The 25,685-nt window shown below is 62.3% G+C and overlaps 1 protein-coding gene and 1 long non-coding RNA gene across 3 annotated transcripts in view; both read left to right on the forward strand.

The window, feature by feature from the left end:
- TWIST2 (twist family bHLH transcription factor 2) overlaps window positions 1-7,928 on the forward strand; it is a 51,042-nt gene extending 43,114 nt beyond the window's left edge. For both annotated transcript variants that reach the window (XM_077869458.1, XM_077869457.1), the window contains exon 2: window positions 7,210-7,928. In XM_077869458.1, the coding sequence (XP_077725584.1) occupies window positions 7,210-7,276 (67 nt within the window). In that variant the 3' untranslated portion in view covers window positions 7,277-7,928. The remainder of the gene's footprint in view (window positions 1-7,209) is intronic.
- A 5,690-nt stretch (window positions 7,929-13,618) lies between these two features.
- Window positions 13,619-17,645, forward strand: LOC144296559 (uncharacterized). Its single transcript, XR_013363648.1, has 3 exons — window positions 13,619-14,139; window positions 16,326-16,613; window positions 17,031-17,645. It is a non-coding gene; the product is annotated as an uncharacterized LOC144296559 (long non-coding RNA).
- Window positions 17,646-25,685: the final 8,040 nt, after the last annotated feature.

Genomic DNA, 25,685 nt, shown 5'->3' on the forward strand with positions numbered 1-25,685 from the left:
ACAGAGTGTGACCTGCAAGGGGACAGCTCGGTTCCTGCCCTCTGACTTAGAAGCGGATTCTTTGTTGTTTGCCATTGAGACTTCTCTATCCTTCTGCCCCTCTGGACCCTAGAACAGGTGCACAGAGGTTGGCAGGGAGGGGAGGGGGCCTGAGCCTTGAGGTTAACCCCCTCTGCCCCCTGAGGACCCCCGTGTGCTGGACCCCACCCAGCAGCCAGCAGCCAGCAGGGGCGGCTGCATCTCCACCTTTCAGGCCAGCCAGGTGAGCCTGGCACCTGCCCCTGGCAGGTCTGGGCTCCTGTCTGCCAGGGTTGGTCCGTTTGCACCTGACTAGAGCCGCCCGCAGATCCGTCCCGGAAGGAAGCAGCACATTCTCTCCTCTGAAAGCAAAGCCTCTTATATCCTGCATCTCGTGATAAGGCATTTGTCACAGGGACAGCCACCGGAGCAGGGCGGCGCTGGGGAGTGGGCTCGTGCCGGCCCCTCACTGGCACAGCTCATGCTGGCCGGGCTGCCCAGTGCCACCCTGCACGCACAGCCACCCGCACCCAGAGCCCAAATTCTCTGAAGGCGCAAAGCCCCTCAGCTGCGCAAGTGACCTCAGAGCCTCCAGGGCCTGTCACTGGCACCCCTGCTGCCCTTCCCTTAGGGGGAATGGCAGTGGGGGTCACAGGCCGGCTGCACAGCTGTGTCCACTTTGTGTCCCCCCAGCCCCTGCCTGTGTGTCTGGGGCTGTCAGGTGGAATTACAGGGGCCTCCAGGCCTGGCCACCTGCCGGGGGGATGGCCCCCAACAGGGAGCATCAGGGTGCCCGCATCCTCTCCCAGCCTGGTCCCTGACCGGCTGCATCTCTGCGCGTCACGGCGGGTCTCGGCTGCAGCAGGTGACCTTGCTGACCTGGGGCGTGCACGCCGCAGCCTGGGCGTGCTCAGCTGTTCCTGATTGTCTAGGGGCATCTTCGAAGAGCTGGGGATTTGGCAGAGGATAGACGTTGATTCCTGCTTCTGCGTCCTCGTGAGCTCCGGTGCGATGCGGGTGCTGCTGGCAGAGACTTGGAAGGCATGAGTGGAATGGAACCCGGTAGAGAGAGGGTCCTAGACGGCGGCTGGCACGTCACTCCCGCACCAGCATCACGCTGGGGACCATCCGATCTCTTCACCGCGGGCCTCTTTCCTGAGTGTTTATTGAGCACCTACTGTGTACCAGGCGGGGACCCAGCTGGGGAAGAAACAGCAGCCGGCCCTCTCGGGTGACCACAGTGTTGGACACGAACCAGGTGAGGCCCCAGGCCTCTGTCGTGCTATGGCTCCCTGAACCCCCACAGCACCGGGGGGGTGGGCATTTCTACAGATGCACAGGCTGAGGCCCAGAGAGCTGAAGCCACTTTCCCAAGGCCGCAGGGGCCGTGGGTGGCAGCGCTGGGATTCAGCTCGAGGCCTGAGCTCAGTTCCTGTCTTCCCAGGAGCTTCTAGAATGTTCGTGGCTTCACACTCCATGCCTCAGGATCTCCGGAGCTCCGAGCTCCTGACCCTTTCTTGCACCACATTTCCGAATACTAACAGACCAGCATTCCTGGAGTAAACCCTTCTGGGTTATAAGGAGGAGATTCTTCAAATCCACAGCTTGGCTTGGTTTGCTGACGTCCTACTGAGCGTCTCTGCATTCGGAGTCACGGGTGGCAGGACCTGGCCTTGGGTTCTTACGCCCTGTGGACAGGAGTCAGAGTGGTGTCTCTTCGGCATTTTATGGGGGAGGCTGTGCATGGTGGGGGGGGGGCGGGGCCGCGTGGAATATTTTCTACCCGCCTCGCAATTTTGCCTTGACTAAGACTGCTCTTAAAAAAAATAGCCCTCAGCAAAATAAACAAACTGTAAAAATAAATAAAATAAGATGAGAAGTGTCTCCTCATCTGCAAATTCTGGAACAGCTTAACCAATACCGTCAGAAATGACCGGGTCCCGGAAGATTCTCCTTTAATGCCCTTGTAAAGCCTCCTGGTTCCGGATTCTTCGCAGGGCAGATACAGATCTTCCACAACCTGGTCAGCTTGCCTTACAGATGTTGGGAGGTCCGACTTCTCCGTGAGCCAGTTTGGTGAAGAGTGGGAAGCTGGCGTGGCAGCCGCGGCTGCCTCGGGCAGCCTGTGTGCGGTCCTGCCGCCCCCACTCGCCCCCCCGGGGCCCTGGGCTGGCCGGAGCGTGGGCTCCTGGGGCCCCGCAGAGGCGGCTGCGCTTTACCCTCGGCCTCCAAGGCGTCTCCTACCCGCGCTCGTGCCTGCTGGCGTGGCGGTGGGACCTTGGGTAGGTGACCGCCTGCAGAGTCAGAGGCCCACGTCCTCGTCTGCGTGGAGCCCCGTTCCCGGGAGTGTTGCCCCGGAAGTGGCCACGGGGGGTGCGTTTTCCGAGGCCCCGACCGCCTTCCCCTGTTTCTTCTGCTCCCCAAACGGTCCCGGGGGCCTCTCCACGGAAGCGGCCCGGGCCTGGGATGGCCCGTCGGCAGGTGGCCGCACCCAGGAAGCCACCCAGGGCTGCTTCTGCGTTGCTTCCTTTCCCGTGTGGAAGCGCGGGCGGCGTTCGGAGCTCCCGGGGCCCAGAGGCGCCTGCTGGTGGGGCACGGCCGCCCGCGTCGTCAGCTGGTGGACCAGGACCAGGACCCCTGTTCCTTTGTGTCTGGGACGGTCAGCCCTCCCTGAGCGTGGGGACACTTCCCTCGGCTCCTCGCTCGTGGCTGCGTCTCCTCCTTCCACATTCTTGGCCTTTTGCTCAGAGGCTGGAGACCTCCGTGACTCAGGGTCTGGTTTATTGATCGCTTTTCATCAGTGGCTATTTATTCTGCTTCCATTGCTTAAAACACATTCCACTTCCCTGCTTTCTGCCATTTCCCGAGCCCTCTCCTTGGTTCCTGCTTGGTCCTTCCCTCCGTGCAGACGTTCCTGGCGTCTCTCCGAATGACAAATCCCGCTGCTCTGAAAGCTTGTGCCCGAGCCCCAGGCCATTTGGGAGACGCTCAGCCCACTGTCTCCCCGCCGTGGTCCACACCCACCTGACGTGAACCATCCCTGGTTTTCTTCTCGTATTTATGGCCCGTAGGATAGATGTCAGCGAGTGGGAGCCGTGCCTCCAGCCAGCTCCGGGGAGCCGTGTTCAGATGGTCAGGAGGCTGTGTCCAGGCCCGGGGAGGGGACCGAGGGCCCCGCTGAAGAACGGTGCTGGGTGACTGTCCGGGCGCCGGGGGTGGGGGGGGGGTCTGGCCTGTGTGGGATGGGCAAGACCCACCAGGGTAGGTGGCAGTGCTCCGCTCCCCTGCTGGCTTCATTACTATTCATCTCCACAGGGCACATTCCCCACCCCCCAGCACCCCTGCCGAGTTGGGGGCTGGTCTTTGTTTTTGGCGTAGTGACTGGGAGGAGAGAGACCACAGGTGACAGCAGGAGCGGACTGGCAGGTGGTGGCCCTTCGAGTGACCTGGACAATGTCAGGGCCCTTGGAGGCAGACTCCTCCACTTTCATGCTGAAGGGGGCAGTGAGGGCCAGGGCAAGTCCTCAATGGCCAGGCCCCGGGTTTCTGTGGGCAGTTCCTGGCTTCCCGAACCTCCCCATTCTTCCCCTCCAGCCTCCACTGGCAAAATCGCAGGGCAGTGTGTGTGTGTGTGTGTGTGTGTGTGTGCACGTGCACACGTGAATGCTATACTGACCAGAGATCACACATCTGTGCCCACTTCCCTCCACCCTTATTCACTGCCCTGCTTTTTTTGGCAACCCAGCAAAGTTCAAGGTACTGGGTCCCTTCCCTTTCTGGCAGCAGAGGCTTACTTGCATTTCCTTTAAAAACATTGTCCCTGTCTACACTGGGTTCTAGTTGTTTTCAAACATGTTTTTTCTCCCCTGTTATATTTCTCTGGTTCATTTCTGGGCTTTTTAAACAACTAGTAGCATTTATGGCACATGATAGATGCTCAATATATGTTAGAAAGATGGATGAAAGGATGGATAGAAGGAAGGAGGGGTGGATGGGTAGATGGATGGAACGGTGGGTGGATGGAAGGGTGGGTGGATGAGTAGATGGGAGAATGGGTGGGGAGATGGAAGGATAGATGGAAGCATGACTGAATAGATGGAAGGATGGGTGGATGGAAGGATAGGTGGGTGAGTAGGTGGAAGGATGAGTGGATCGGTAGATGGAAGGGTAGGATGGAGAGATGGAAGGATGAGTGGGTAGATGGAAGATGGGTGGGTGGGTAGATGGAAGGAATGGTGGGCAGATGGAAGGATAAATGGATAAATGGAAGGATGGATGGATGGGTAGATGAAAGGATGAGTAGGTAGATGGAAGATGGGTGGGTAGACAGAGGATGGATGGCTGGGTAGATGGAAGGATGAGTAGGTAGATAGAAGGATGAGTAGATAGATAGAAGATGGATGGGTAGATGGAAGGATGGATGGGTAGATGGAAGGATGAGTGGATAGATGGAAGGATGGATGGCTGGGTAGATGGAAGGATGAGTAGGTAGATGGAAGATGGGTGGGTGGGTAGATGGAAGGATTGGTGGGCAGATGGAAGGATAAGTGGATAAATGGAAGGATGGGTGGGTGGGTAGATGGAAGGATGAGTGGATAGATGGAAGATGGATGGGTAGATGGAGGATGAGTGGGTGGGTACATGGATAGATGATAGGTGAATAGTTAGATGGAACGGAAGGGGGAGTGGTGGGTAGATGTGTGGATGGACGGTGGGTGGGTGGGTGGGTGGATGCGTGGAAGGCCTTATAAGACACTCTTCCCCCTTCAGCCCCTGCCTCACTTTTTGGAGAGTTTGCGTTGGTGTTTCACTTCCTGGGTCAGGTCCTGGAAATGAGAGTCAATGCAGACCCTTTCCTGTGCGTTCGTGCCCAAGGGCGTGGGCGAGAGGAGTAGAGGCGCTCTCCCAGGGTAGCCGCTGCTCTGCAGCTCTGCCCGCCACCCCCCTCCCCTGCAAGGCAGGCAGATGCAGGGAGCGGACTGCACACAGGTCCCAGCGCACGGTTTCAGGTGGCTGGTCTATGCGGGAGGCTGTCCTGGGCCCCAGCTGTTTCGTATTTGCTGCCGAGAGCGCTGCCCATGTCCGCCCTGGGGTCAGGGCGACATCAAGGAGGCCAGGCCCACGGGCTCCCAGTCAAGAAGACTAGGGAACCTGCCCCTTTCTGCCCGCGCCTGGGCCCCGCGGGCGAGCACGCGGCACACCCTGAAGTCACCACTGCTGGGGGACGGACGGCCTCTGTCGTTTCTTGCTCTTCATGGACGGTCCGTGTTTCCCCTTGGAGGGTTGGCGCAGCTCATATATCAAAAACTGTTGTAATTATTCCCTCCCTCGGAGGAAGGCTCCCATTCAGCTTTCTCTCGCTGCCCCCCGAGTCATTATCTAATTACAACCACATTCTCCGAGAGCGGCCGTTGACTTTGTGCCGGGGCCGCTCAGGAAGGCCCGCGTAGGTGGGGTGCTGGGGGCTGGAAAGAAGGGAAGTGTGCGCGGAAGCACGCCACGTGTCTGGGGGGCAGTGTCTGAGCATCCTGGGACCTTTGTCCTGGCTCAGCGGGGGCTTCTGGAGGTCTCTGGGGCTCTGCGGGGAGGGAGCTGGGGGGACAGGGACAGGAGGAAAGGGCGTGCTGCCCCCTGCGCAGGAGCATCAGGGACACCCCCCCACCCCGATGGAGACGTCACTCACTGCTCTATCCAAAACCCTTCGTGTTTTGGTGCCTTTACACATCGTGGTCCCAGGCCGTGGGGTGCCTGTCCTCCACCTCCACCGCTCCTGCAGGGACATTCCTCATGCTGACCCTTCTCCTTGGTAAAGCCATTCCTGACTCCTCCCGACCCCAGGCCCCTGCCGGCCTCGGGCAGCCCTCCTTCCTCCCTGTTCCTCCCCTCCTCATATCCTCCTCCCTTCCTCCTCCTCATCCTCTCCTCCTCCTCTCCTCCCCCCATCTTCCCCTTCCCCTCCTCCTCCCCTCCTCCTTCACTTCTTCCCACTTCCTCCTCCTCTCCCTCATTACCCTCCCCCTCCCCTCCCCTCCCTCCTCTCCTCCTTCTCCTTCTCCCCTCTTCCTCCTCTTCTTCCTCCTCATAGTCCTCCTCCTCCAGGCTCAGCCCTGAGGTCTGTAGCCGCCCCCCACGGTGCATCAGGGCGAAGGCCCGTCTCATGGGCCAGCTCACCCCCACTTCCAGGGCAGCCCTGGCACAAAGGGGGCCCTTGGGGGGCTCTCGATGCATCGACTTGTCTCGTCTGGTTGTGACGTTGATCTGGCCCCGTCTGTCCACCCTCCCGAAGTGGAAGTGCACACCCTGTGCGTCAGGCCCCGGGGGAGGCACTGAAGGCGGGACCCAGAGCACCCCGCAGCCAGCCTTAAAGACTCCCTAACAGGGTTCAGGGGCTCCTGGGGAGGATGCCATCCTGGGGTTCCGCAGGGCCAGGCCATCAGCAGCCCCCCGCCCCCAGAACGGCCGGTGACAGGTTGGAAGTCGCTGGAGCCACGAGCCACCACCCTGGGGCAAGGTGTGGGCCGCCGTCCTCAGGCTCCCCCATCGGCACCCGGATGCAGGATGTCTCCAGCAGGCATAGGGTCCTTGACCGGACACGCCGGCGGGGGTACCCCCTGGCCCCCAGGGGTTCCCACCCCCGGACCCCCGACCTCCGGCTGGCCACGGCCACATGTGGGGTGATCGGGGGGGGGTGAAGCGGGGTGATCATGCAGCCTGCCCCGAGCTGTGCCCAGTGCATCCTCTCTGGCGAGCGTCGGGTGCACACGCAGCACCGCAGGAGTCGGGGACCCCACTCCTGCATTCCCCGTCTCTGCCACCCCCCAGTCTTCCTCTGACCCCACCGCCCAGGCTGCAAGGTCAGCTGGGCAGGAGCAGCAGGGGTCTGGGGGAGAGCGTGGCCCCGTCTGCACCACTCCCGACCCGAGGCCTCGCAGGCCATCCCCACGGGCCATGCTGCGGCGGCGGGGCTCGTGGGCGGGATGCGCTGCACGGTCACCCGCGGGCCTGTGGACGCCCCCCACAGGGGGGTGCCAGAGGCACGAGTGACCGCGGGATGAGATGGCCTCGGCCTGCGCACACCACACGCCACGCACACCCACATACACACCACATGTGTGCCACACACGTACCCACAGCACACACACCCCCACCCGTGCGCAGTGGGGTCTCACCTGCCTCCTCCGTGTCTTGCAGGCTGTCCTGTGGGGCCGAGGCTCAGCGGAATTGGGACGCCTCCTCGTCTGTCACTTCTGAAACCTGAACGACCTCAAGGGGGCCGCCCAGCCCGCTCTCGGCACAGCGTTCAGACAAGGGGACGGCAGCATGGAAGGGAAGAACCCGGACCGCGCCACCTCGTCCCCAGACACGGTCCCCACGCAGGGCATGCCACTCGCGGTCCTCCTCGCCGGTGACATGCTCCTTGGCATCCTCGCCACTGTTTGGATCTTTTCTTCTGGGTTTTATTTTTTGTTGTTGTTGTTGGGGGGGAGGGGTGGATGTATTCTTTCTGAAAATCTCTAGATTCAGGAACATATTTACAAGGATTTAAATTTTGGATTTGTATTTCCTTCCAAGTGCCTTTTTAATGTATATTTTTTTAATAAAACAGAAATGCATTCCTGTACAATTCTGTTTAAACTGGACCAAGGCTCTCAGAAAAAGAACCTCGCGTTCCCCGCCCCGCAGCCTCTGCATGACTGTTCCACGTAAGCCTGGAATCCTCCTCACACCTCGCCTCTTCTCTTTCTCCTGATTTGCTCAGCTAACCATTTTTAAAATATTTTCTGTTTCAGTGTATATGTTGCTTATTTGTTTTATTTATTGAGATATTTTTAACGAGCTCGGTGACTGCAACGTGGCTGTGTACCCCGCCCCCCTCCCAGGAATAATAAAGACGTCCGTGCAGCCCGGTCTTCCCTGTCCTCTTCTGTACCTCGCAGCACGGAGTCGGCCCGGGAAAGTCGGGAAAGGGACAGTCGTTTCGCTTTAGAAGGGACGAGAAAGGATGTGAGGTCGTTTATGTCGTGGGTCGTTGTAAAACGTTCTAGAAGCCGCCGTCCCTGACGCCGCGGTCCGAGTGGGACGGGCCCAGGCCTGGGAACGCGGGTGAGGCTGGCCTCAGCCCCTCCGTGGGTCCGGCTCCTCGGCGGCTGCCTCCCCCGAAGTGCCCGCCGCTCTCCAGACCACGTCCCGGTGGTGAGATGGAGACCGTGTCCCTCGGGTGTCCCATCGCCACTGTCCGGGGTCAGCGCTCCCCCGCTGGCTCCTTCCCCGCCTCCTTGCCCTGCACTCATGCTACGCCGTCGTGTTCTCCGACTACGGCTAAGCCCTGTGCTCACCGTGGGTTGCACATGCACCTGTCCAGCCCCCAGAGCCTTGTACGCACAGCAGGAGGAGCACCTGTAGGTACAGGTAAGGCTGGGGTCCTTGCACAGAAACCCCAGGAGGGCCGCGGTCTGTGGCTAAGGAGGAGGATCTGGCTGGGGGCTGGGTCCACGCGGGCCAGCTAATGGTGCAGACACAGGTCCCCGAGGGGCAGGGCGTCCCAGGCCCCACCTGCTGGCCTGTGAGCCCTTTGCCATATCTGTGGACACCAGCAGGGGGTGCGAGTGGCCTCCAGGTCAAAGGCTTCCAGCCTGGGAGCTGCAAGTCACCAGGTCACAGCCCTGGGGCGCAGGCGGGGGGACAGCTGATACAGAGCTGTCCACGGACGAGGGGCCAGCAGAGCCCCCCCCCCCAGCTCCCACACAGGATCCTAGGGAGCAGGACCCATGAATCTCTCTCTCGGCTGGAACTACTGCCCGGTGCCCCTGGAAGGGCCGGAGCTCTTGGGACACCGGCCAGACCTCAACTCCATCGCCTGGCTGGCTCCTCCTTGAGGCAGCACCAGCTTCCCTCGGGGTTGGCACCACCCGGAGAGGCCTCGTGCACCCGTCTCGGGGCCTGGTCCCTCCGGCACTGACGACACATGGGCATGCACACCTGTGTGCGCACCTGTACACACACACGTACCCCGTGTAGAGGCTTCGGGAAGACCGAGCTGGGCAGCCGTGGCCCCAGCAGGCAGGGTCCAGGTCTGCCCTGTGCTGTCCTGCGGGGTCCTGCAGAGGCCTTTAGCCACGCCAGCACGTCTCCTTCGGGCAATTCCAAAGAAAAACGACACGAGATGACAGCACACAGTGTGCAGACGGGGTGTCCATGGGGAGCTGCTTTCTTCGCTTCCAGATTGCAAAATTCCCAGATGCCCGGCCTGCCCTGGGGGAGCCAGGGTCGAGCTCAGGGCCTCCAGCAGGGGACCCCGGGCCTTGAGTCCACGGAAAGAGCCAAGGTCATCTCCTGGGACCTGGACACCCCCTCTGCCCCTGGATCCCATTCCCCACCGGACACAAACACTCTGGGAGGGGTTCTCTCCACCTGCGGGCCTGGCCCTTATGAAGAGGACGGTCCTCCCCAGCCCGAGGCCTCAGCCCACCCCTCACCTGTACGCATCTCCCTTCCTCGACCAAATCAGCCAGCTCCTAATAGAACGGGGACGGCAGCCCCACAAGTTTACACTGAAAAAGGTCATAACACGTAAATCATGGGAAACATTTTCCAGAAGGCACGACAGAGCCCATCTGGGTCCGTGGGAGATTAGCGTCTCGGGAGATGGACGGGACACACGTCCTGGGAAGGGCGCCCAACAGAGCCTTCACGTTTCCAGGATTCCTGTACAAACGAGCGGCCCCGGGCACCGGGCTCCTCCCCGCCAGCTGCTCCGCCCCCCCCACCCCCAAGGCACAGGAGCCGCTGGCCTCACTGCGCCCCCACGCAGGAGGAGGAGGCAATATTAATATTAATCATCGGTATTTGAGGAACAGCGTGGCCAAGGATTTATACTCCAGCTAACACTGTCACGTCTCCACTTCCTGCACCTAGCGTGGTGGTGGCACGTTGGCTCCATCCCATTCTCGTCGCTGCCCACGCGCTCCGGGTCCATCTGCCTACACGCTCCCGGGCCGACCCGCTCTCTCCCTCCGACTGCGGCCCAGGAGGATCAGAAGCGTTGCCGGAGCCCCTCCTCCCCAGCCTGGGCGTGGGCGTGGGCGTGGGGCGTGGGCGGGAGGGCCAACCTGCAGTCCAGAGCACTCAGGCCGTCTTGACTCCGTGACCCGACCCACCCCCCTCCCCAAGCTTAGACCGATGGAACGGGTCTGTCGCCTTGTCTGGGACATGTCCTGGGTGTTGTCGGTGTCTGGACTTCATGGCAGGGCGGGTGGGGAGACGGAGAGGTGAGGGAGGGGGCGTGGGCTCGGGGCGGCAGTGGTGATCACTGCCAAGAACCCTGCAGGTGGCCGGGGACCGAGCAATGTCAAGGTTCTTGCCACAGGTGGAGGACGGACACAGCCGCCCGGGACTCCGCCGGCGATCTGGGTTATTTTGGCCTTGGGGGGCGGGGGCTCTGCATGAGGCGGTAACTCTCCTATCACCGGTAAACCCTGCGGGCCGTGGGCAGGCGCTCAGCTGGAGGCGCACAGGGCCTCGACAGACACCTACCTGGTGACCCCGGGGAGCAAAGGAGAAGCGGGAGCCGGGCTGGGCCCTAGAGAAGACCTCAGGGAGCCAGCACCCCACAGGGAGCTTAACTAAATGAGGGGACGAGCAAGCGCTAAGCACCCACATCCAGGGACTGGTTTCTGCTCCCCGCCCTTCTGGCGGGTGACGTCCTCATCGGCATCATGGATGCCCACGCACCTGCCTCAGGGGTGGGCGTCGGGCTTGGGTGGGCCACGCACGAGCTACGCGCAGTTCAGTTCCTGGCACCCAGCGAGCGCCTAGAATGGAGCGTCCCGGGATGGGAGCTGCTGTTGCTGCCCATGTTCCCGCTCCCTGCCTCAGTTTCTCCCATAAACCCCGGTGGTGGACCCAGTGCCCTGGAAAAGCCCTGCAGGTTGGGTTATGGGTTGAATCGTGTCCCCCTTTCTCCTACGTTGGAGTTCAGGCCCTGATATTTCAGACGGTGACCTCACCTGGAGCTGGGGTGTTTGCAGAGGTAAAAGCGAGGTCATTAGGGTGAGCTCAGTCCCACGTGACAGGTGTGCTTGGAAGGAGAGATGAGGACACGGATCTGGGAGGGGGGAGCTGCGTGAAGACACAGGGAGAAAACAGCCGCCGGGAAGCCAAGGGGGGCAGCAACAGGTTCTCCCTCGGGCCTGGAAGGAGCAACCCTGCCGGCGCCCTGGGCTCGGCCCGCCCCCTCCAGGACTGGGGGAGAGCGAGCGAGCAAGCACACACATCTGTTGCTCAGCTGCCCGTGCGTGTGCGTGGCGCACTGTTGGGGGGCCCGAGACCAAGGCCCTGCCCGCGTGCCTGCTTGGTGGCGAGTGAAATGACGGCAGAAATGCCCGAGAGCAGCGGGGCGGGCCTGAGTGCCCGGCCGAGGAAGGAGGGCAGGGTGCTGTCGAGGCCACGGGGGCCCCAGCTTAGCAGCCACGGAAACGGAGGACACGGGGAATGTTTCCTGTGTTTCCCGGCGCCCCCAGTGGTGCTGACCCCGGAGCGAAGTCCCCCGTGGACGCGAGGCAGAGTGGCCGCTCCTGTCCCCGCCCCCCGAGGGCAGGACGGGGAGGCCTCGCAGCCCGCCTCGGACTCTGCCCGCAGACACCCACCCTCCTCTTGCTGGAAAGGAGAGGGGGCTCTGGCTCATTGCCAGATTCCGGCCCCAAGGGGAGGCGCTCTGTCTGGGTCCCCATCCCACCCGCGAAGTTGTGCCGCCTGGCTGGTCGCCCCCCCCCTCCACGTCGAAGCTAGAACAGGGCGGCTGTGCCATAAACCATTCACAAGCAGGGCTTCCGCTTCAAAGTGCACCTCGGGGGTGGGGGGCAGAGGGCGGGGGTCCCCCCTCCCACACCCAGTTGGGCCCGACCTCTCAAGTCTTCTGGAAAGTTCGCCGAAGTTCAGGAGCTCCTTTCCAGAGGTGGCGAGCAGAACAGGCCCCTGCCCTCGCCTGCCGGGTACCCCGGGCCGCTGAGGGACTCTCGTCTCCGCGTCCATCCTCGCCCCGTCGGGGCCATTACATCTCCTGGCCTCCAGGCGGCACGACAGGGTCTGGTGTCGCGGGCTCCGTAGAACTTCCACGCTGCCAGGTCCCAGGCTGTCGGGGGGCGGGGGGCGGGGGGTCTGCTCCAAGGGCGGTCCTCCAGCGCCGGACCCCAGCCGCCCGCCCTTGGGCCTTTATGCACTCGGGATCTTCCTAGTCCGAACCAGGCAAGTTGGGGCCGTCTCCTCAGGCAATAACAGAATCAAGGGCGTTCAGACCCGATCCCGAGGTCTCCCGTCAGGGGAGGGAGAGGCGCCGTCTGCACCTGCCGCGAATGTTAGCACCTGCCCCGTAGCACCTGCCCCAAATGTAGCACCTGCCCCATAGCACCTGCCCTCTAGCACCTGCCCCACAGTACCTGCCCTGCAGTACCTGTCCCATATGTAGTACCTTCCCTGTAGTGCCTGCCCTGTACATAGTACCTGCCCCACAGTACCTGCTCCATAGTACCTGCCCCATACGTAGCACCTGCCCTGCAGTACCTACCCCGCAGCACCTGCCCCACAGTAGCTGTCCCATGAAGCCGCGCTCTTGGACAGTAATTGTCCGTCTTCCTTGTATGAGAACTTTCTCCGCAGCCGCTCCCCAGAACACGCCGGCTCCTCCTCCTAAGGAAGGGGGGTGAATTGTCAGCATCGTGAGCCCTCCTGGACGGGATGTCAGATGCCGCTCCCCATTTAGAGGTCTGTTTTAAGAGGTCTCCAGACATAATTCACAGAAAAAGAGGCTCAGCATGGCGCACCAGACGGGCGTGGGCTGGAACCCCTCCGAGAGGGCCTGGCTGGGCGCCCCCGTGTCAGCAGGGGTCCCTGAAGAATGGGGTGGGCTAGTCGTCCCCCCATGGCTGTTCCATGCACACGCCCTGGGCCCTCCTCCCCCGCGGCCCGGCCTCGGTGCCCGGTGGAGGGGCTCTACCCCCGCAGGTGCTCGGCTCAGCCGCGGCCACAGTGTCCCCCGGGTGGGAGGACGGGCCTGCCGGCACCCGGAGCTCTGCACGACGCTGGCCAACTGCACCAGGCCACGCTTCTCACCCGCTCGATGTCGGCCCGAGTCCACGTGCTTGGGCCAGGTGGCTCCACTGCGCAGCCCGTGTGGGCGGTGAACCAGGCTCGTGAGCGGCCCTGGGGGACTGACACGGGGGACCCTCCTCCCGCCTCTCCGGGGAGGGAGGCAGCTCTCACGGCGCTTCCATCCGGGCACAGCCCGCCGGGGCCAGGAGGCCGGACTGCCTGGGTCCCGAGCATCTGAGGCCTCCCTCCAGGGCCCAGAGTCACACTCCCCGGCAGCGGCCAGAGAGGCCGGGGATAAAGTAGGACCAGCGACCGTCCCCCGAGGACAGCCCGGCCCCCCCACTGAGGCCTCCCCACCCCCGCCCCCGAGCCTCCGAAATGTCCGCCGGCTGCACCCCACGCTGCCAGTCCGAGGCTCTAAGAAACACGGCTGGTTTCAGTTCTGCTTTCACCAGCAGCTTCTTTCTGCTCTTTCAGTTGCTCCGCAGCTGTCATTTGTGGTATGTGTCACGCCGTGTTCCCGGAATGAGCGGGACAGAGGCCCCGTTAAGGCCGCACTTGCGCTCTGCACCTCCAACTCCCGGCGGACCTTCCTCAGGGGCTTCATGACAATAAGCAGTCTACACAGACACGTTTTCCCGGTAGTCTCACCGTGACTCGACCCGTTATGGGGGTTCTATGGGGCCTCTCATAGTAGGGCCACCTGGGCAGGAGAGCTGCCCACGGAAGGGGTGACCTCACGCAGCCTTCAGGTGGCCTGCAGGGACGGTGTGACCTGCTGCTCTGAGCTCAGACACGTGCTGAGGACACGTGCTCCCTGCGGTGACTTCAGGGCTAATTTGGAGTCCCCAGGCCTCACGTTCGCCCTTCGCAAGCCTACCCACCCACTCAGCAGGGAGATGTGGGGACGGTGCTTTCTCTGCACACACCCCAACTCCGTAGGATCTTTGGTTTCTCTTTGAAACAGTGAGCGCCCTGTCCGCAGAAGCCGGGCTCAGCTAAACGTCCTCGGCCCCCAAGGCGCAGCGGTTTCAGGTGAGGATGGGAAGGGCCAGCAGAGGCATCTCTGCCTCCCACGCCCCTCGGCTGCCCCCCCACATCCTCTCCGCCTCCCCCCATTTTCCTGGCACCTCCATATTCAGGGGAGCATCCCAGCAAGCCTCCCCGAGGGTGTCTTCAGCCGTCTAAACGATCGAGGAAATTGGGGCTGTGCTCAAAGGAGGTGCTTAGGAAGAGGGTCATCCGATGCTCCCAGGCTTTCCCAGGGGTGCCCCAGAGGAGCTCCAGCTCAAGGAGCTGCAGCAGAACGACTCCAACACTGCCCTGCGCTCAGGGAGGGCCGGGTCCTCGTGGTGGCTGGGACACGAATGGGCTCAGGGGAGGGCAGTGATGGGACCCTCCGTCACCGGGTGCTGAGCGCCCGGACATTAGAGCAGCAGGTGCTGGGGGGCGGGGGCAGGGAGGCCAGTCAGAGGTGCAGCGCTCTGTGGCGGTGGGAGAGAAGTGCACAGGGGCCGGGGCGCTCCTGCTCTGGACGGTGAAGGAGCCCCCCAGCGGGAGCAGCCAGCCAGGGCAGGTGACATTCGAGTCCAGGAGGGGGCACGCCTGTGAAGTGTCCAGGAGGCACTGGGGTTTGGATCCAGAACCTGGAATGAAGGGTCAGGGGAGGCTATGCAGCTCCCGGCGGGGGTTGGGGGGGTGCGTGGTGGGACCAGGCCAGGTCGCCGAGGCACCTGACAGTGCAGTGATGCTGAGCAGGACGACAGGTGAGGAGGAGCGTCCACCACTCTGCAGGGCAGGGTGCATGGAGGGAGGGGGGCTGGTGCCCTGTGACCCCAGGGAGAGCCCACCAGCGGCTGGAATGTGGAGGGCACGGGGCGGCCTGACTCCAGGAGGAGGGAGCGCCTTGGGGACAGGGAGCCGCAGGGAGGCCCCGTGTGCTCAGGGATGGGGGAGCCTGGAGCCCCGGGCTGCGGTGTGTGTGCAGGAGAGGCAGCCAGGGGGACAGACACACAGACAGTAAGGGGAGGGGAGGGCACAGAGCTCCTCCAGGAGGAGAACGAGGGCCCTCTGTCAACCACTGCTGCACCGGAGGAGCTCAGGGGGTGCTAGGCAGGCGGGGAGAGGTGGCGGGCCTGACCACGGAGGGGGGCGGGCAGCCGAGTGGCCAGGTGCAAGCCCGGCGTCTCAAGGACAGGGACAGCAGGCCATGGGCTTGGGGGCAGCTCCCGGCCTTGAGGTGCTGCTGAGTCCCTGCTGGGGACCCCCTGAGCATCTCTGACCCCCCACACCCAGGGGCAGTGGCGGTGGGAGGCACCCCCCTTCTGAGCCAGCCCAACCCACGGGGCTGAGCCTTGGACCGCTCGGGGAGCCCTTCAGACAGGTGCCTCCCAGTGCATGGCCCCCTCCACGGCTGTCGCCCAGGACCCCGGGGCACTTGAAGAAAGTAGCTCCGGTGAAGAAGACACAGAAGTGGCTCAGGGAACCTCAGGAGTCCCGCTGGAGATGACTCCCTTCCTTCAGGGCGGGGACAGTCAGCCTGGGGTGGGGCCAACCACGAGGGGAGCAGGGCTGAGGCTCCTGTCGCTCTGCATTACAGAGCTCCTGGATCACACGGCTCCTGAAGGCGGCTGACCCCCCCCCCGTCATTTGCATCCCTTTGAACTGGATTTCCTGTCTGTTTAGACTGTAAAAAGTCCTAAGAGAGTCCAACAAACAGAAATGAGATCACTGCTTGCCAACGATCCACATGAGCGCAGAATTTTATGAGGGGAAAAGGAAAACCTGTTTTGACATATAAGCATCAGAATAATCCACATCCAAGTAGGAACCTTTACAATGACTATGAGGAAAATAGAAACAGCCAGGTGCAAGGCTCTGGAAGTCCAGGTGAGCATGAGGGTAGAGACCACCAGGTGCAAGGCTGGGGGAGTCCAGGTGAGCATGAGGGTAGAGACCATCAGGTGCAAGGCTGGGGGAGTCCAGGTGAGCAGGAGGGTAGAGACCACCAGGTGCAAGGCTGGGGGAGTCCAGGTGAGCATGAGGGTAGAGACCACCAGGTGCAAGGCTGGGGGAGTCCAGGTGAGCAGGAGGGTCGCCGGCTCCGCGCCCAGGCTGGAAGGGCCTGACTGTGATCCTGTTCCCGCCGTAGAAGGAGAGGAACAGAGACCCTGTTTTCTTTTTTTTTTTTTTAATATTTATTTATTTATTATTTATGATAGACATAGAGAGAGAGAGAGGCAGAGACCCAGGAGGACGGAGAAGCAGGCTCCATGCCAGGAGCCTGACGCGGAGACCCCGTTTTCTGATCCGACCTAACAGCCCCAGCCCGTGGCCTGTTTCCACCGCTCTCGTCCAAGAGGAAGGAGTCACTGAAGCTGCCAGGGTCCCAGGCCGACCCGGAGCAAATCACCCCCACAGCCGCGAGGGCGGCCCAGACTCCTGCTGTCCCCCGGGGAACCTGCCCACGGGCCGCCTCTTCGGGGCCCAGAGACCGGGAGCAAGGTCAGGTGAGAGCAGCTCAGTCCCCGGCGTCCGGGCCCCTGGACGGACGTGTGGTCCCAGCAGAGGTCATGTGACCCGGGGTCGGCAGCCTGACGGGTGGGCAGCTTGCGTTTCTGACCCACACGGTGAAAATAAACCCTCTCCCGGGGTCAAGGCCCCGACAGCCTGTCCTCACGCCCCTGTCGCTCCGGGGGTGATGCTGCCCGCAGCCGCCCTCTGCCCGGAGGGTGAGAGCCGCACGATCCAGAGGTGAGCTCGAGTGACCAGGACCTCGGGTGACACATCCGTCTCCCCCACGTCCCCCCTGCACAGCTCGGACCAAAGCCCTCACCCCTCCCACAGCGTGGGGTTACACGGTCACTCAGCACACAGCAGACCGCCTTTTCCCCCATTGATGTATTTTTTTTTTTTTTTTTTAGCAGATTCCCCAGAAAACGGTGTGTTACTTCTCTAGGCTTCCTCCGCTGACTGGTTACTTCTTTGGTTTGGTTCAGATTTTGAAAACACATCATTTCAATGCCAAGATTAACAAAAGCTGGCGCTTTATGATGTTGGAATTGACCCAACAATTCACAGATTAAAAACAAAAAACAAAAAAACTTCAGAGCCAATCAAGTTGGAAAAAGCTGCACATTCTGTTCGCTGGATGGTCCTGCCGACCCTGCAGACCCAGGTCCTCCCACTGTCCATTTGGGGAGTTGTAAGAATTCGTAAGAAACAAAAGGAAAATCTCCCTGCCTTCATTTTTATGTCTCCGGTGTTGATACTATCTCCCTGCCCACGGCTCTGCTGAGTAAACAGCCTCATCTCTGCACGGCCACCCCCACCGCAGCGCCCTCCCCCGCCGGCCCGAGAGGGTGGAGGCTGGACCCGACTGGACGCGGCCGACCCCTGAGCTGCCACGACCCACCGTGGCCTGGGTGGCCCAGGTGGCCTGGTCGAGATGATGAGCAGAGTCCCCTTGGGAACCGGGGTGCATAGAGATGGATCTCACGGGGCGGGAGCTGAAGCCAAAAGGATGTGTAACTGGAGCTGCAGCGGGGGCTGGGGGCTGGGGGCCGGGGGCTGGGGGCATAGAGCCCTGGGGAAGCAGGAGGGACGCTGACCACCGTGCATGTGAACACAGCAGCACTTGTCAAAAGGGGATGGCCTTCAGCTGGTCACCACCCCACTTGGGGTGTCCCCTCTTTCCATGAGAGAGATGCAAGACCTCATGATTTCCAAGCCTCTGAAACCTTTGAATTCTTTTTTCTTCCATGTTGGAAGCACAGTTTAGGTACGTGTGCTTGTGGATGTCTCAGCAGCGTCCACATCAGGGCCTGGGCTGGTGACATCCCAGAGCATCCGTATGTGGCCCTGGGCTGGTGACATCCCAGCAGCATCCCTATGGGGCCCTGAGCTGGTGATGTCCCAGCAGCGTCCACATCAGGACCTGGGCTGGTGACGTCAAAGCAGTGTGTCCTTATGCTGTCTGGTAAGGCACAAAGGGACAGGGGTGGACCTTGCCCTTGCCCTTCTCCCTCCGTGCCTGTGTCAGGTGCAGGAAAAGCCCGAAGGCCTGGCCGGCGTGTGTTGCTCCCACCGCAGGCCCGGCACTGGGCTGGCACCTGGGATCGGCGCATCCAGTGTGGAGTCAGCTGCCGCACGCGCATCTGCCTTGGGCGGGGTGCTGGCCCCCACTGCCTCCCCAAGTGAAGGGCGCAGCCCCTCCCAGGAGAGCTGACAGCCTGCGGGGGGGGGGGGGCCCAGGTGTGCGCCCCCCGCCTGTGCCACACCTGGACCAACAGCCCTGCCCCCATGCCGGGGTGTGAATGGGGAAATGACACACAAGTGGCAAAGGCCCATGGGTTCCTCCCTCATCTGCCCCAGCGCGCTAGAGTTTGACCCCAAGTAGGCAGGAGCTGAGTGCCAGGTGCGCGGGCCCGGGGAGTCCTGGAGGAACAGGTGGTGCAGCTCATGCCCTGGCACCCCGAAGTCCCCGTCCGACCCCGTGTGTCTCAGGAGCGCTTCCTCTGCGCTCTCCACCCTGGCCCGTGACTCAGCAGGGTCGGCATTTCCCAGGCCCTTCCCATCAAGCTGCTTCCCCCTTTTAAAGGTAAAGTCCTACATTTACTGTAGTGTTTCTGGACAGGGGTTCTCCAGAGAAACAGGACGGACGGGGTACACACAGGTACATCGTTACAGGAATTGGCTCGCGGGATGCGGAGGGCCTCGAAGTCCCACGATCCACCATCTGCAGACTGGACTCCCCAGAAGGCCGGGGTGACGCTCCGTGCGAATCGAGGCGCATCAGCGTCCCAGGGCGGGAGGGGACGGCTGTCCCGGTGCGCGGTGCACGCAGAGACGGAGCTCACCCGCCCTCTGCCTTCTGGGTTTATGTGGCCCTAACGGATGGGCTGGCGCCCGCCTGCCCTGCTGAGGCCACCTACGCGGTCTGTGGACTCCAGAGCTGATGTCCTCAGAAACGCCACCAAACAGCCCCCAGAAATCCTGTTTTGCCAGTTAGCTGTGCTTCCCTTGTCCCTGCCAAGCTGACGTGCGACATCAACCATCGCCAACTTCCTTTATAGGTGGAGAATCCAAGGTGCCTTGGTCACCGTGCTGGCGTTTTTTTATTGTGATTTCTGTTCCTGGGTCGGTGCTCTGGGTGCAAACTGGACAAGGTTTTTGAGTCTGGGACATGCGCCCGTGGGGCTTCTTGTGACCTGGATGACGTGACCCGGATGCCCTCCACCGTCCCCCCCTCCCCCAGAGCAGCAGCCGCTGTGGGAGGGCCGTCCCCTCATCCACTCCCTGCCACGGCTCCTGTGGCCCCTGGGCAGGTCCCCCCCCCCCGCCCCGCCCCTCTCTGTCTTCCAGGGTAGGATTGCAGCCACCCCCGGCCCAGAGCTGTAGGGCGGGCAGAGAGCGAGTCAGGGCTCTTGCACTTGACCCTCCCATTTCCCCGGCTCTGCGTTGAACACGCGCACACACACCCTGCAGCTGTGAAAAGTGCATCCATGCCTTGGTCCTTCGCAGGTTTGGAGAAGCATATTTCCTCCGACCGGCACGCTGGCTCTTATCTGCTCTCAAACCATTGCACAGGGACCTGGGGTGAAGACAAATTGCCCCAAGCAAATGTAGTGCACTTTACACAACCCCCTCGAGGGCCGGGCGTTCCTGCGCACACGCGGGTGCCTCCTTCCGCCCTGCGCCTAGAACAGGGAGTGTGGGGGATCCCCACCCTGTGGGTTCTCGGTGGCCCAGCCAGGTGGCCCTCAGCTCTGCAGCCGCACGGTCTGGCCACAGCAGAGCCTGAGGCCCTTGGACGGAAAATGCACTCTTAGGTGCCCTCCCGTCTTCTTCGATGCCCCCCACCTCTGCGCCAGGACGTGGATCCTTTCTCGTCCACGTCATCACCACGCTCCGGGGGTGGCGCCTCCGTCCTGCAGCACAGGAGCCTCAAGAAGAGCTGGGGCGGCCAGCAGGGCCTGGGGGTGCTGCGTCCAGCTGGAGGGGCGATGCGGTGGCCGTCGTGGGGCCGGGGAGCCCGGCATCGACGTGGGGGCCCGGCTTCCACTGCTTTCCTGGGAGTCGGAACCCTGAGCGCTGGGCGGTCCCGTCAGCCTCCTGCAGGGTGACCCCGCGGGGAAGGCGGCCCTGCCAGCGTTTCCTGGGAGCACACACCCAGAGCCTGTGCACGTGTGTGCATGCATGCGTGCACGCACTCTCTCACACACACACACGCACACACACCCATTAATCAGAGCTCTGTCTCCATTATCGTCCTGACCTCGCGCCAGAGCTGCCTTGATCAAGGCGGTGCTCGCCTTGAGGACCGCGGATGCTTTCCGAGGGCTGGGAGGGTTTCGTCAGTTGGGCCCTTTCCAGCGTGAGTCACTGTCCGCCTCTTCGCCTTAATTAGTGTTCGGGGAGTTGCTGGTGTAACTCTGGTGAAGTCTAGAGAAATTAATCAAAGTGTATCTTGCACTTGAAACACACTCAGAACCACCATCCGGCCAAATCCCCCGGCACTGGCACCCGGACAGGCCAAGCCCCCCCACCTCCCCAGCTCAGCTTGTTTTAAATTAGTTTGCAATTTCCCACATGCTCAAGACTGGCCTTCCTCCCTCGATCTGGCACTTTCCTCTTCAGTATTTTCTTCTGGAAGGGTTTTTTTCTTTTTATTGTTTTCCCAACCGTGGCAATTTCTCAATCCACTGCATACCATCTGTCTCAATAAAACGGTTCTCACGGAACCTGGGCCCAGGAGGCCCCGGGCACATGCGTCTCTTGGCACGGTCCTTGCGCCCCCGTGCTGCCCGGACACGTGGCCACGCCGTGTCTAAGACAGAGGAGGTTTCCATCGGCCGCTGGGCTAGGCCTGCCCCCCTGCAGCCTCCCAGGTGCTGGAGCACGGGGTGCTCAATGCGCTGCCTCCAGGGTGAGCATCGTCATGTCCATAATGCCACCACCACCACCACCCCCATTTCACTTGGGAGACAGAAATACAAACGGACAACGGCCAGACCGTGCGTACACAAACGGCAGCCCGACCCACACCCTGTGCAAACCGGCCGGAAGCCTGACGCGCAGGAAGTCACAGCATCGTCCCTGGTCACAGCCCCGGGAGCCTGACGTTGTCTGGGACGATGGGGCCCCAGCGACTAGGCCCGGAGTAACCACTGACAGCTCCCCTACCTCCAGCCTCAGAACCAACCACAGTGACGGTGGCCGACCCCTTGCACAGCAAACTGAGTCACCAGCCCTTGTCTGTCTCCTGTGTCTTTGCGCCTGGCCACACGCATCACGTGTGAGCGAGCCCCGCGTCTCAGGACACGTGCGGCGCCGGGCAGGCCTCAGGGACGTGCGGCTCTGCTCCTCGGTGGTGCCCGGCCTCCTCGGGGAGCCGCGCTGTGCCTCTGGCTGGAGGGCTCTGCATGCCGGGGGCCGGTCAAACTCGGTCTGGAACGTTCTTGGAAGCTAATCTGGGGCTTTGAGGGAAACCCTAAGTTGGTGGCCTGGGACCAGAAAGTGGGGACTCAGGCTCCCCCTGAGTTCTCGGGTGGTGTGGGCCTCTCACAGCCCCTGAACGGTGCATGTGGCCACCGGGTCCCGGCCCCCCGGCCCACACGGCCCCTCCCGTGCACACGCCCGCACACCCTGCTTTCACCTGCTTTTGCTCCGTCCTGCCCCTCCCTGGGGGCTTCCCCACCTGGCCACTCCCTACACTGTCCAAGACAGGAGGTGGCTCTCGCCCTCCATCCAGAAGGCCTGCCCGAGTTCGGGGGGCCTCCCCGCAGCCCTGCCCACCGCGGCGTGGAGGCACGGAGCCCGTACTGAGCCCTCCCCGGGAAGGATCCCATTGCCCGTCCCAGGCCTCCAGCCGCTGCTGGCGTCGGTGCCTGGGGGTGGAACCACAGACCTTGCTGGCCTCGCCAGGGGAGACCCTGCAGCTTTGACACAGGGACATGCCACCATGCAATCTGCTTTGCTAAGACAACTCTGGCAGGGGTGGCGGATGGAGAGGATGGAGGCAGGTAGCACATTGGTGGACAAGGCATTCTTGCAGTGGCCCTAGTGAGCCGCGGGGGCTGGAACCGTTGAGGATCCGAAGTCATCGAGGTCCTGCCCCTTCTATGTCTTCTCTTCAGAAAGATCAACTCCATGGGTCGTTTGAATTTCTGCCCCTAATGTCCCTCAACTGTGCATGATTTGGTGCTAAATGGACTCCATGGGTCCTTTGAATTTCTACCTAAATGTGCATGGTTTGGGGCTAAAACGGGTCATGTTTGCCAGATGGGCAGCACAGTGACACACACGCATGTACACAGGTGGCAGGGGTGGGCACGGGCATTTGGAACGAAGCAAGGCACTCGAGCACCCCAGGACAGGGCGTAGGCTGAAGTCACGGTCCCGTACCCAATGATGGTGAGCCCCCCGCCGTGGAGTTAAATGATGAGGACGGTGGAAACAAACTTGACTTTGAAAGCGAGACCGAGTCCCTGAGCAGGGCCTGTGTGCTGGTGGTGCCGTCCCGGGGCAGCGCGGATGGGGCGGGACACATGGAGGGAAGGAGGCCTTGCCTGCCTGTCACATGCTGAGCCCCCTTGCTCTCTGGGGGGGGGGGGGACCTCCACGCTGAGGGAACCGGGTCCCTGGAGCCTGTAGCCACTGCAGCTGGGCGGGGAGATCTTTGTCCCCACGTCTGCTGAACACAGCCGGGCTCGGGGACGGCTTCCTGGAGGCCCGGGGGATTTAGAGCCCCCTGGACACAGGCAGCAAACTCTGCTCGTTGCCAGCAAAGCCCTGGCAACGGAGGGCGCCCCCAGCCACGGGGAAGGAGGTCCCCGCAATGAAGGGGCCAGAGCGGGAGACCACAGTGGTGGTAGACGGGCTCCACGGCCCCCTGGACCAGACAGGGGGGTCCACACCCTCGCAGGAGTCACGGGTCCCCTGGAGAGTAGGTGGGCGCAGGGACTTGGCGCCACCCGTGCAAACAACGCGGCTCCGTCGGGGCCTGAGAGTTCTCACTCCTGGCCTCATTTGGGTGACATTTTTATAGCCTTTCCCTGCAAAATGTAATCAATTTTTTTTAAAAGATTTTATTTATTTATCCATGAGAGACACAGAGAGAGGCAGAGACACAGGCAGGGGGAGCCCGACATGGGACTCGATGCCGGGACCCCGGGGTCACGCCCTGAGCCCAAGGCAGATGCTCAACCGCTGAGCCCCCCGGTCGCCCCAAAATGTAATCAATTAGAAGATGTTGTGTTATCAGAGGTTCTATTGTCCTTACTCATCTACGGGAACCCTCTCTTTCCAGCTTCCTTATTCCAAAGCTTTGGGTCCTTTCCGACTTGGAAAAGGAGCGACTTTCACGAGCGGACCTCCGCGCTCTCCGCGCCTTGCTCACTGCCATGCCCCCAGATTAAAAAAAAAAAGAAAAAAAGAAAAAACCCTTGTACCTTACACTTGTCCAGCTTCTCTTCTCACACGATAGTCTCCAAGAATTCTCAGAAGCAAACTCTGTACCGTAGAAATGATTTGCTCCTTGAAAGGCTGAGACCAGCCAGTAACCCATCGGATGCCAGGGGGCCGTGCTGCGCCCAGAGCACTGGTCCTCCGCCAGGGGCCGTTCCTCCCCGGGGCACGTCTGGTGATATCCGGGGACCTTTCTGGGGATCACATCTGGGGGAGGGTGTGACCAGTAGTCGGAGCCAGGGGTGCGGCCACACACACCCTGAAACGCGCAGGACAGCCCCCACCACGAGTAATGATCCGGTTCAAAATGTCAGCATCGCCGGGGCTGAGAAACGCTGCTCTGGGTGGCTTCCAAATATCCCTCTAATTTATTTTGTTTGGATGGGCTCTTGGCTTCAGGGACTGATTTCAGCTCTTTTCATATTTAAATGCATTCCCCCCCTCCCACTATTAAATGCGATCTACGTGTGTTTCTACGAATGGGACCTATTTGCACTCTTCTTACCTTTCCCTCCTGCCTCTCGGGCCTTCTGGAGATCGCAGGCGGTGGACTCCGGGTGTTCATCCTCTGTTTTCGATAAAGGAGGCCTCTCAGGTCCCGAACTGTGCCCCCGGCGCCGCAGCATCACCCTCCGCCCTTCCGTGCTCTTCGTGCCCGTCTCCCGACTTCAGAACATCCTGCTCTCGGCTGCGATTCCCCCTCCGCCCACCTGTTACAGGGTTTCGGCACCAAGCGGCTGGCGCCGCGTTCACGTTTTCGTCACTCCTGCCCCCTGCGCTGCCCTGTGACCCGAGGAAGCGCCGCGGGCTGCGACCGTCCTGCCTGCAGGGGCCCGGAGCGACCTCGCCTGCCGTCGGCCTGGGGGCTCCGTGCTCAAGCCTTCTCCTCAACCGTCCACGGGTTCCACTCTGCGGGGGCCTTAGTTCCGCTTTCATGAGACTGCACGTCGCGGGGCCGAGACGGAGGCCCAGAGCCCAACCCCTGCCCTCCGTGGCTCCGCTCTCCGGCAGCTGCAAGGCGCCCACGGTGACCATGTCCCTCCCTGGACACGCCAGAGGCCCTGTCCGACTGGCCCAGGCCTAGGCCCTCCCTCCTCTCCATGGAGCTCGGGGCCCTGGCTGGGGCACAGCACCGGGACCCTGAGACGTGGCCGGGGACAGCCACGCTGATGCCCCAGGAAACGTGGAGACCCTGGGCTTGCACAAGTGGTCCCGTCCGCCTCGGTGTCCACCAAAACCGTCTGCCTGCCTGAGGAGGACACAGGAGCTTCTCCGGGTGCAACAGCATGCCTTCCAGGGCCACCTCCCTCCTGCCACCGGTGCAACTCTTAGTGTCAGGTCACAGTGTCACCTGAGTGGGGACGAGGAACCTGCCGACGGGTCCTGGCAGGAGCAGGGAGGGCCCTGAAGGTCAGGGGGAAAGGTGAGGTGTGCGAAGGGACCGTGCACGGGCAGGGGCCACCCGGGGGCAGCCTCCTAGAGGCCTGGAGAAACCCTGGTGCTCCGAGGAGGAAGGCCGGAAGGGCTGAGTGGGGGGAGGAACCTGCGCCCTGGAGGCGTTTGCTTCGCCTGCCGCTGAGGGGCCAGCATCCCGAAGGCTCGGTGGCCGCCATCCCCTGGGGCAGGGGGTGGTGCTGGGGACACTGTTACTCACCTGGGCTCCCCACAGCCGTGGGGGAGCCGCCCTGGAGCATCAGAAGCTAGGCGGCCACGACGGCGTGGAGAGTGGCCTGCACCCCGTGAGCTGCGGGGGCGCCTCCGGGGACAGGGCACCTCTGGGGACAGGGCAGATGGGCAGCCAGCGTGCGATCGCGACACAAGTCCCCATCCCTCACCCGGCGGACGTGATGGAGACGGGGGGCACGCTGTACCAGAGCAGAGAAAGCTCCCGACTGAGAGTCCGAGCACTCAGACGTGCGAGGAGGCCAATCCCACGTAGTCGGGCCCCACCGCTGCCCGCCTGCGCCGCCCGGGGCCAGCACGGACCTCAGACCTCGCCGCGGCGCTGGGGCGACCATGACCGCTGCCGCCCCTCGTGTACAGCTGTCGCCAGGGTCACAGTCGGTGCTCGATGGGGCAGCCTGGGACAGGGACGGGCCCCGCGGAATCCTGGC

This window comes from Canis aureus, chromosome 24, assembly GCF_053574225.1.
Source record: "Canis aureus isolate CA01 chromosome 24, VMU_Caureus_v.1.0, whole genome shotgun sequence".
Classification (NCBI taxonomy): Eukaryota; Metazoa; Chordata; class Mammalia; order Carnivora; family Canidae; genus Canis; species Canis aureus.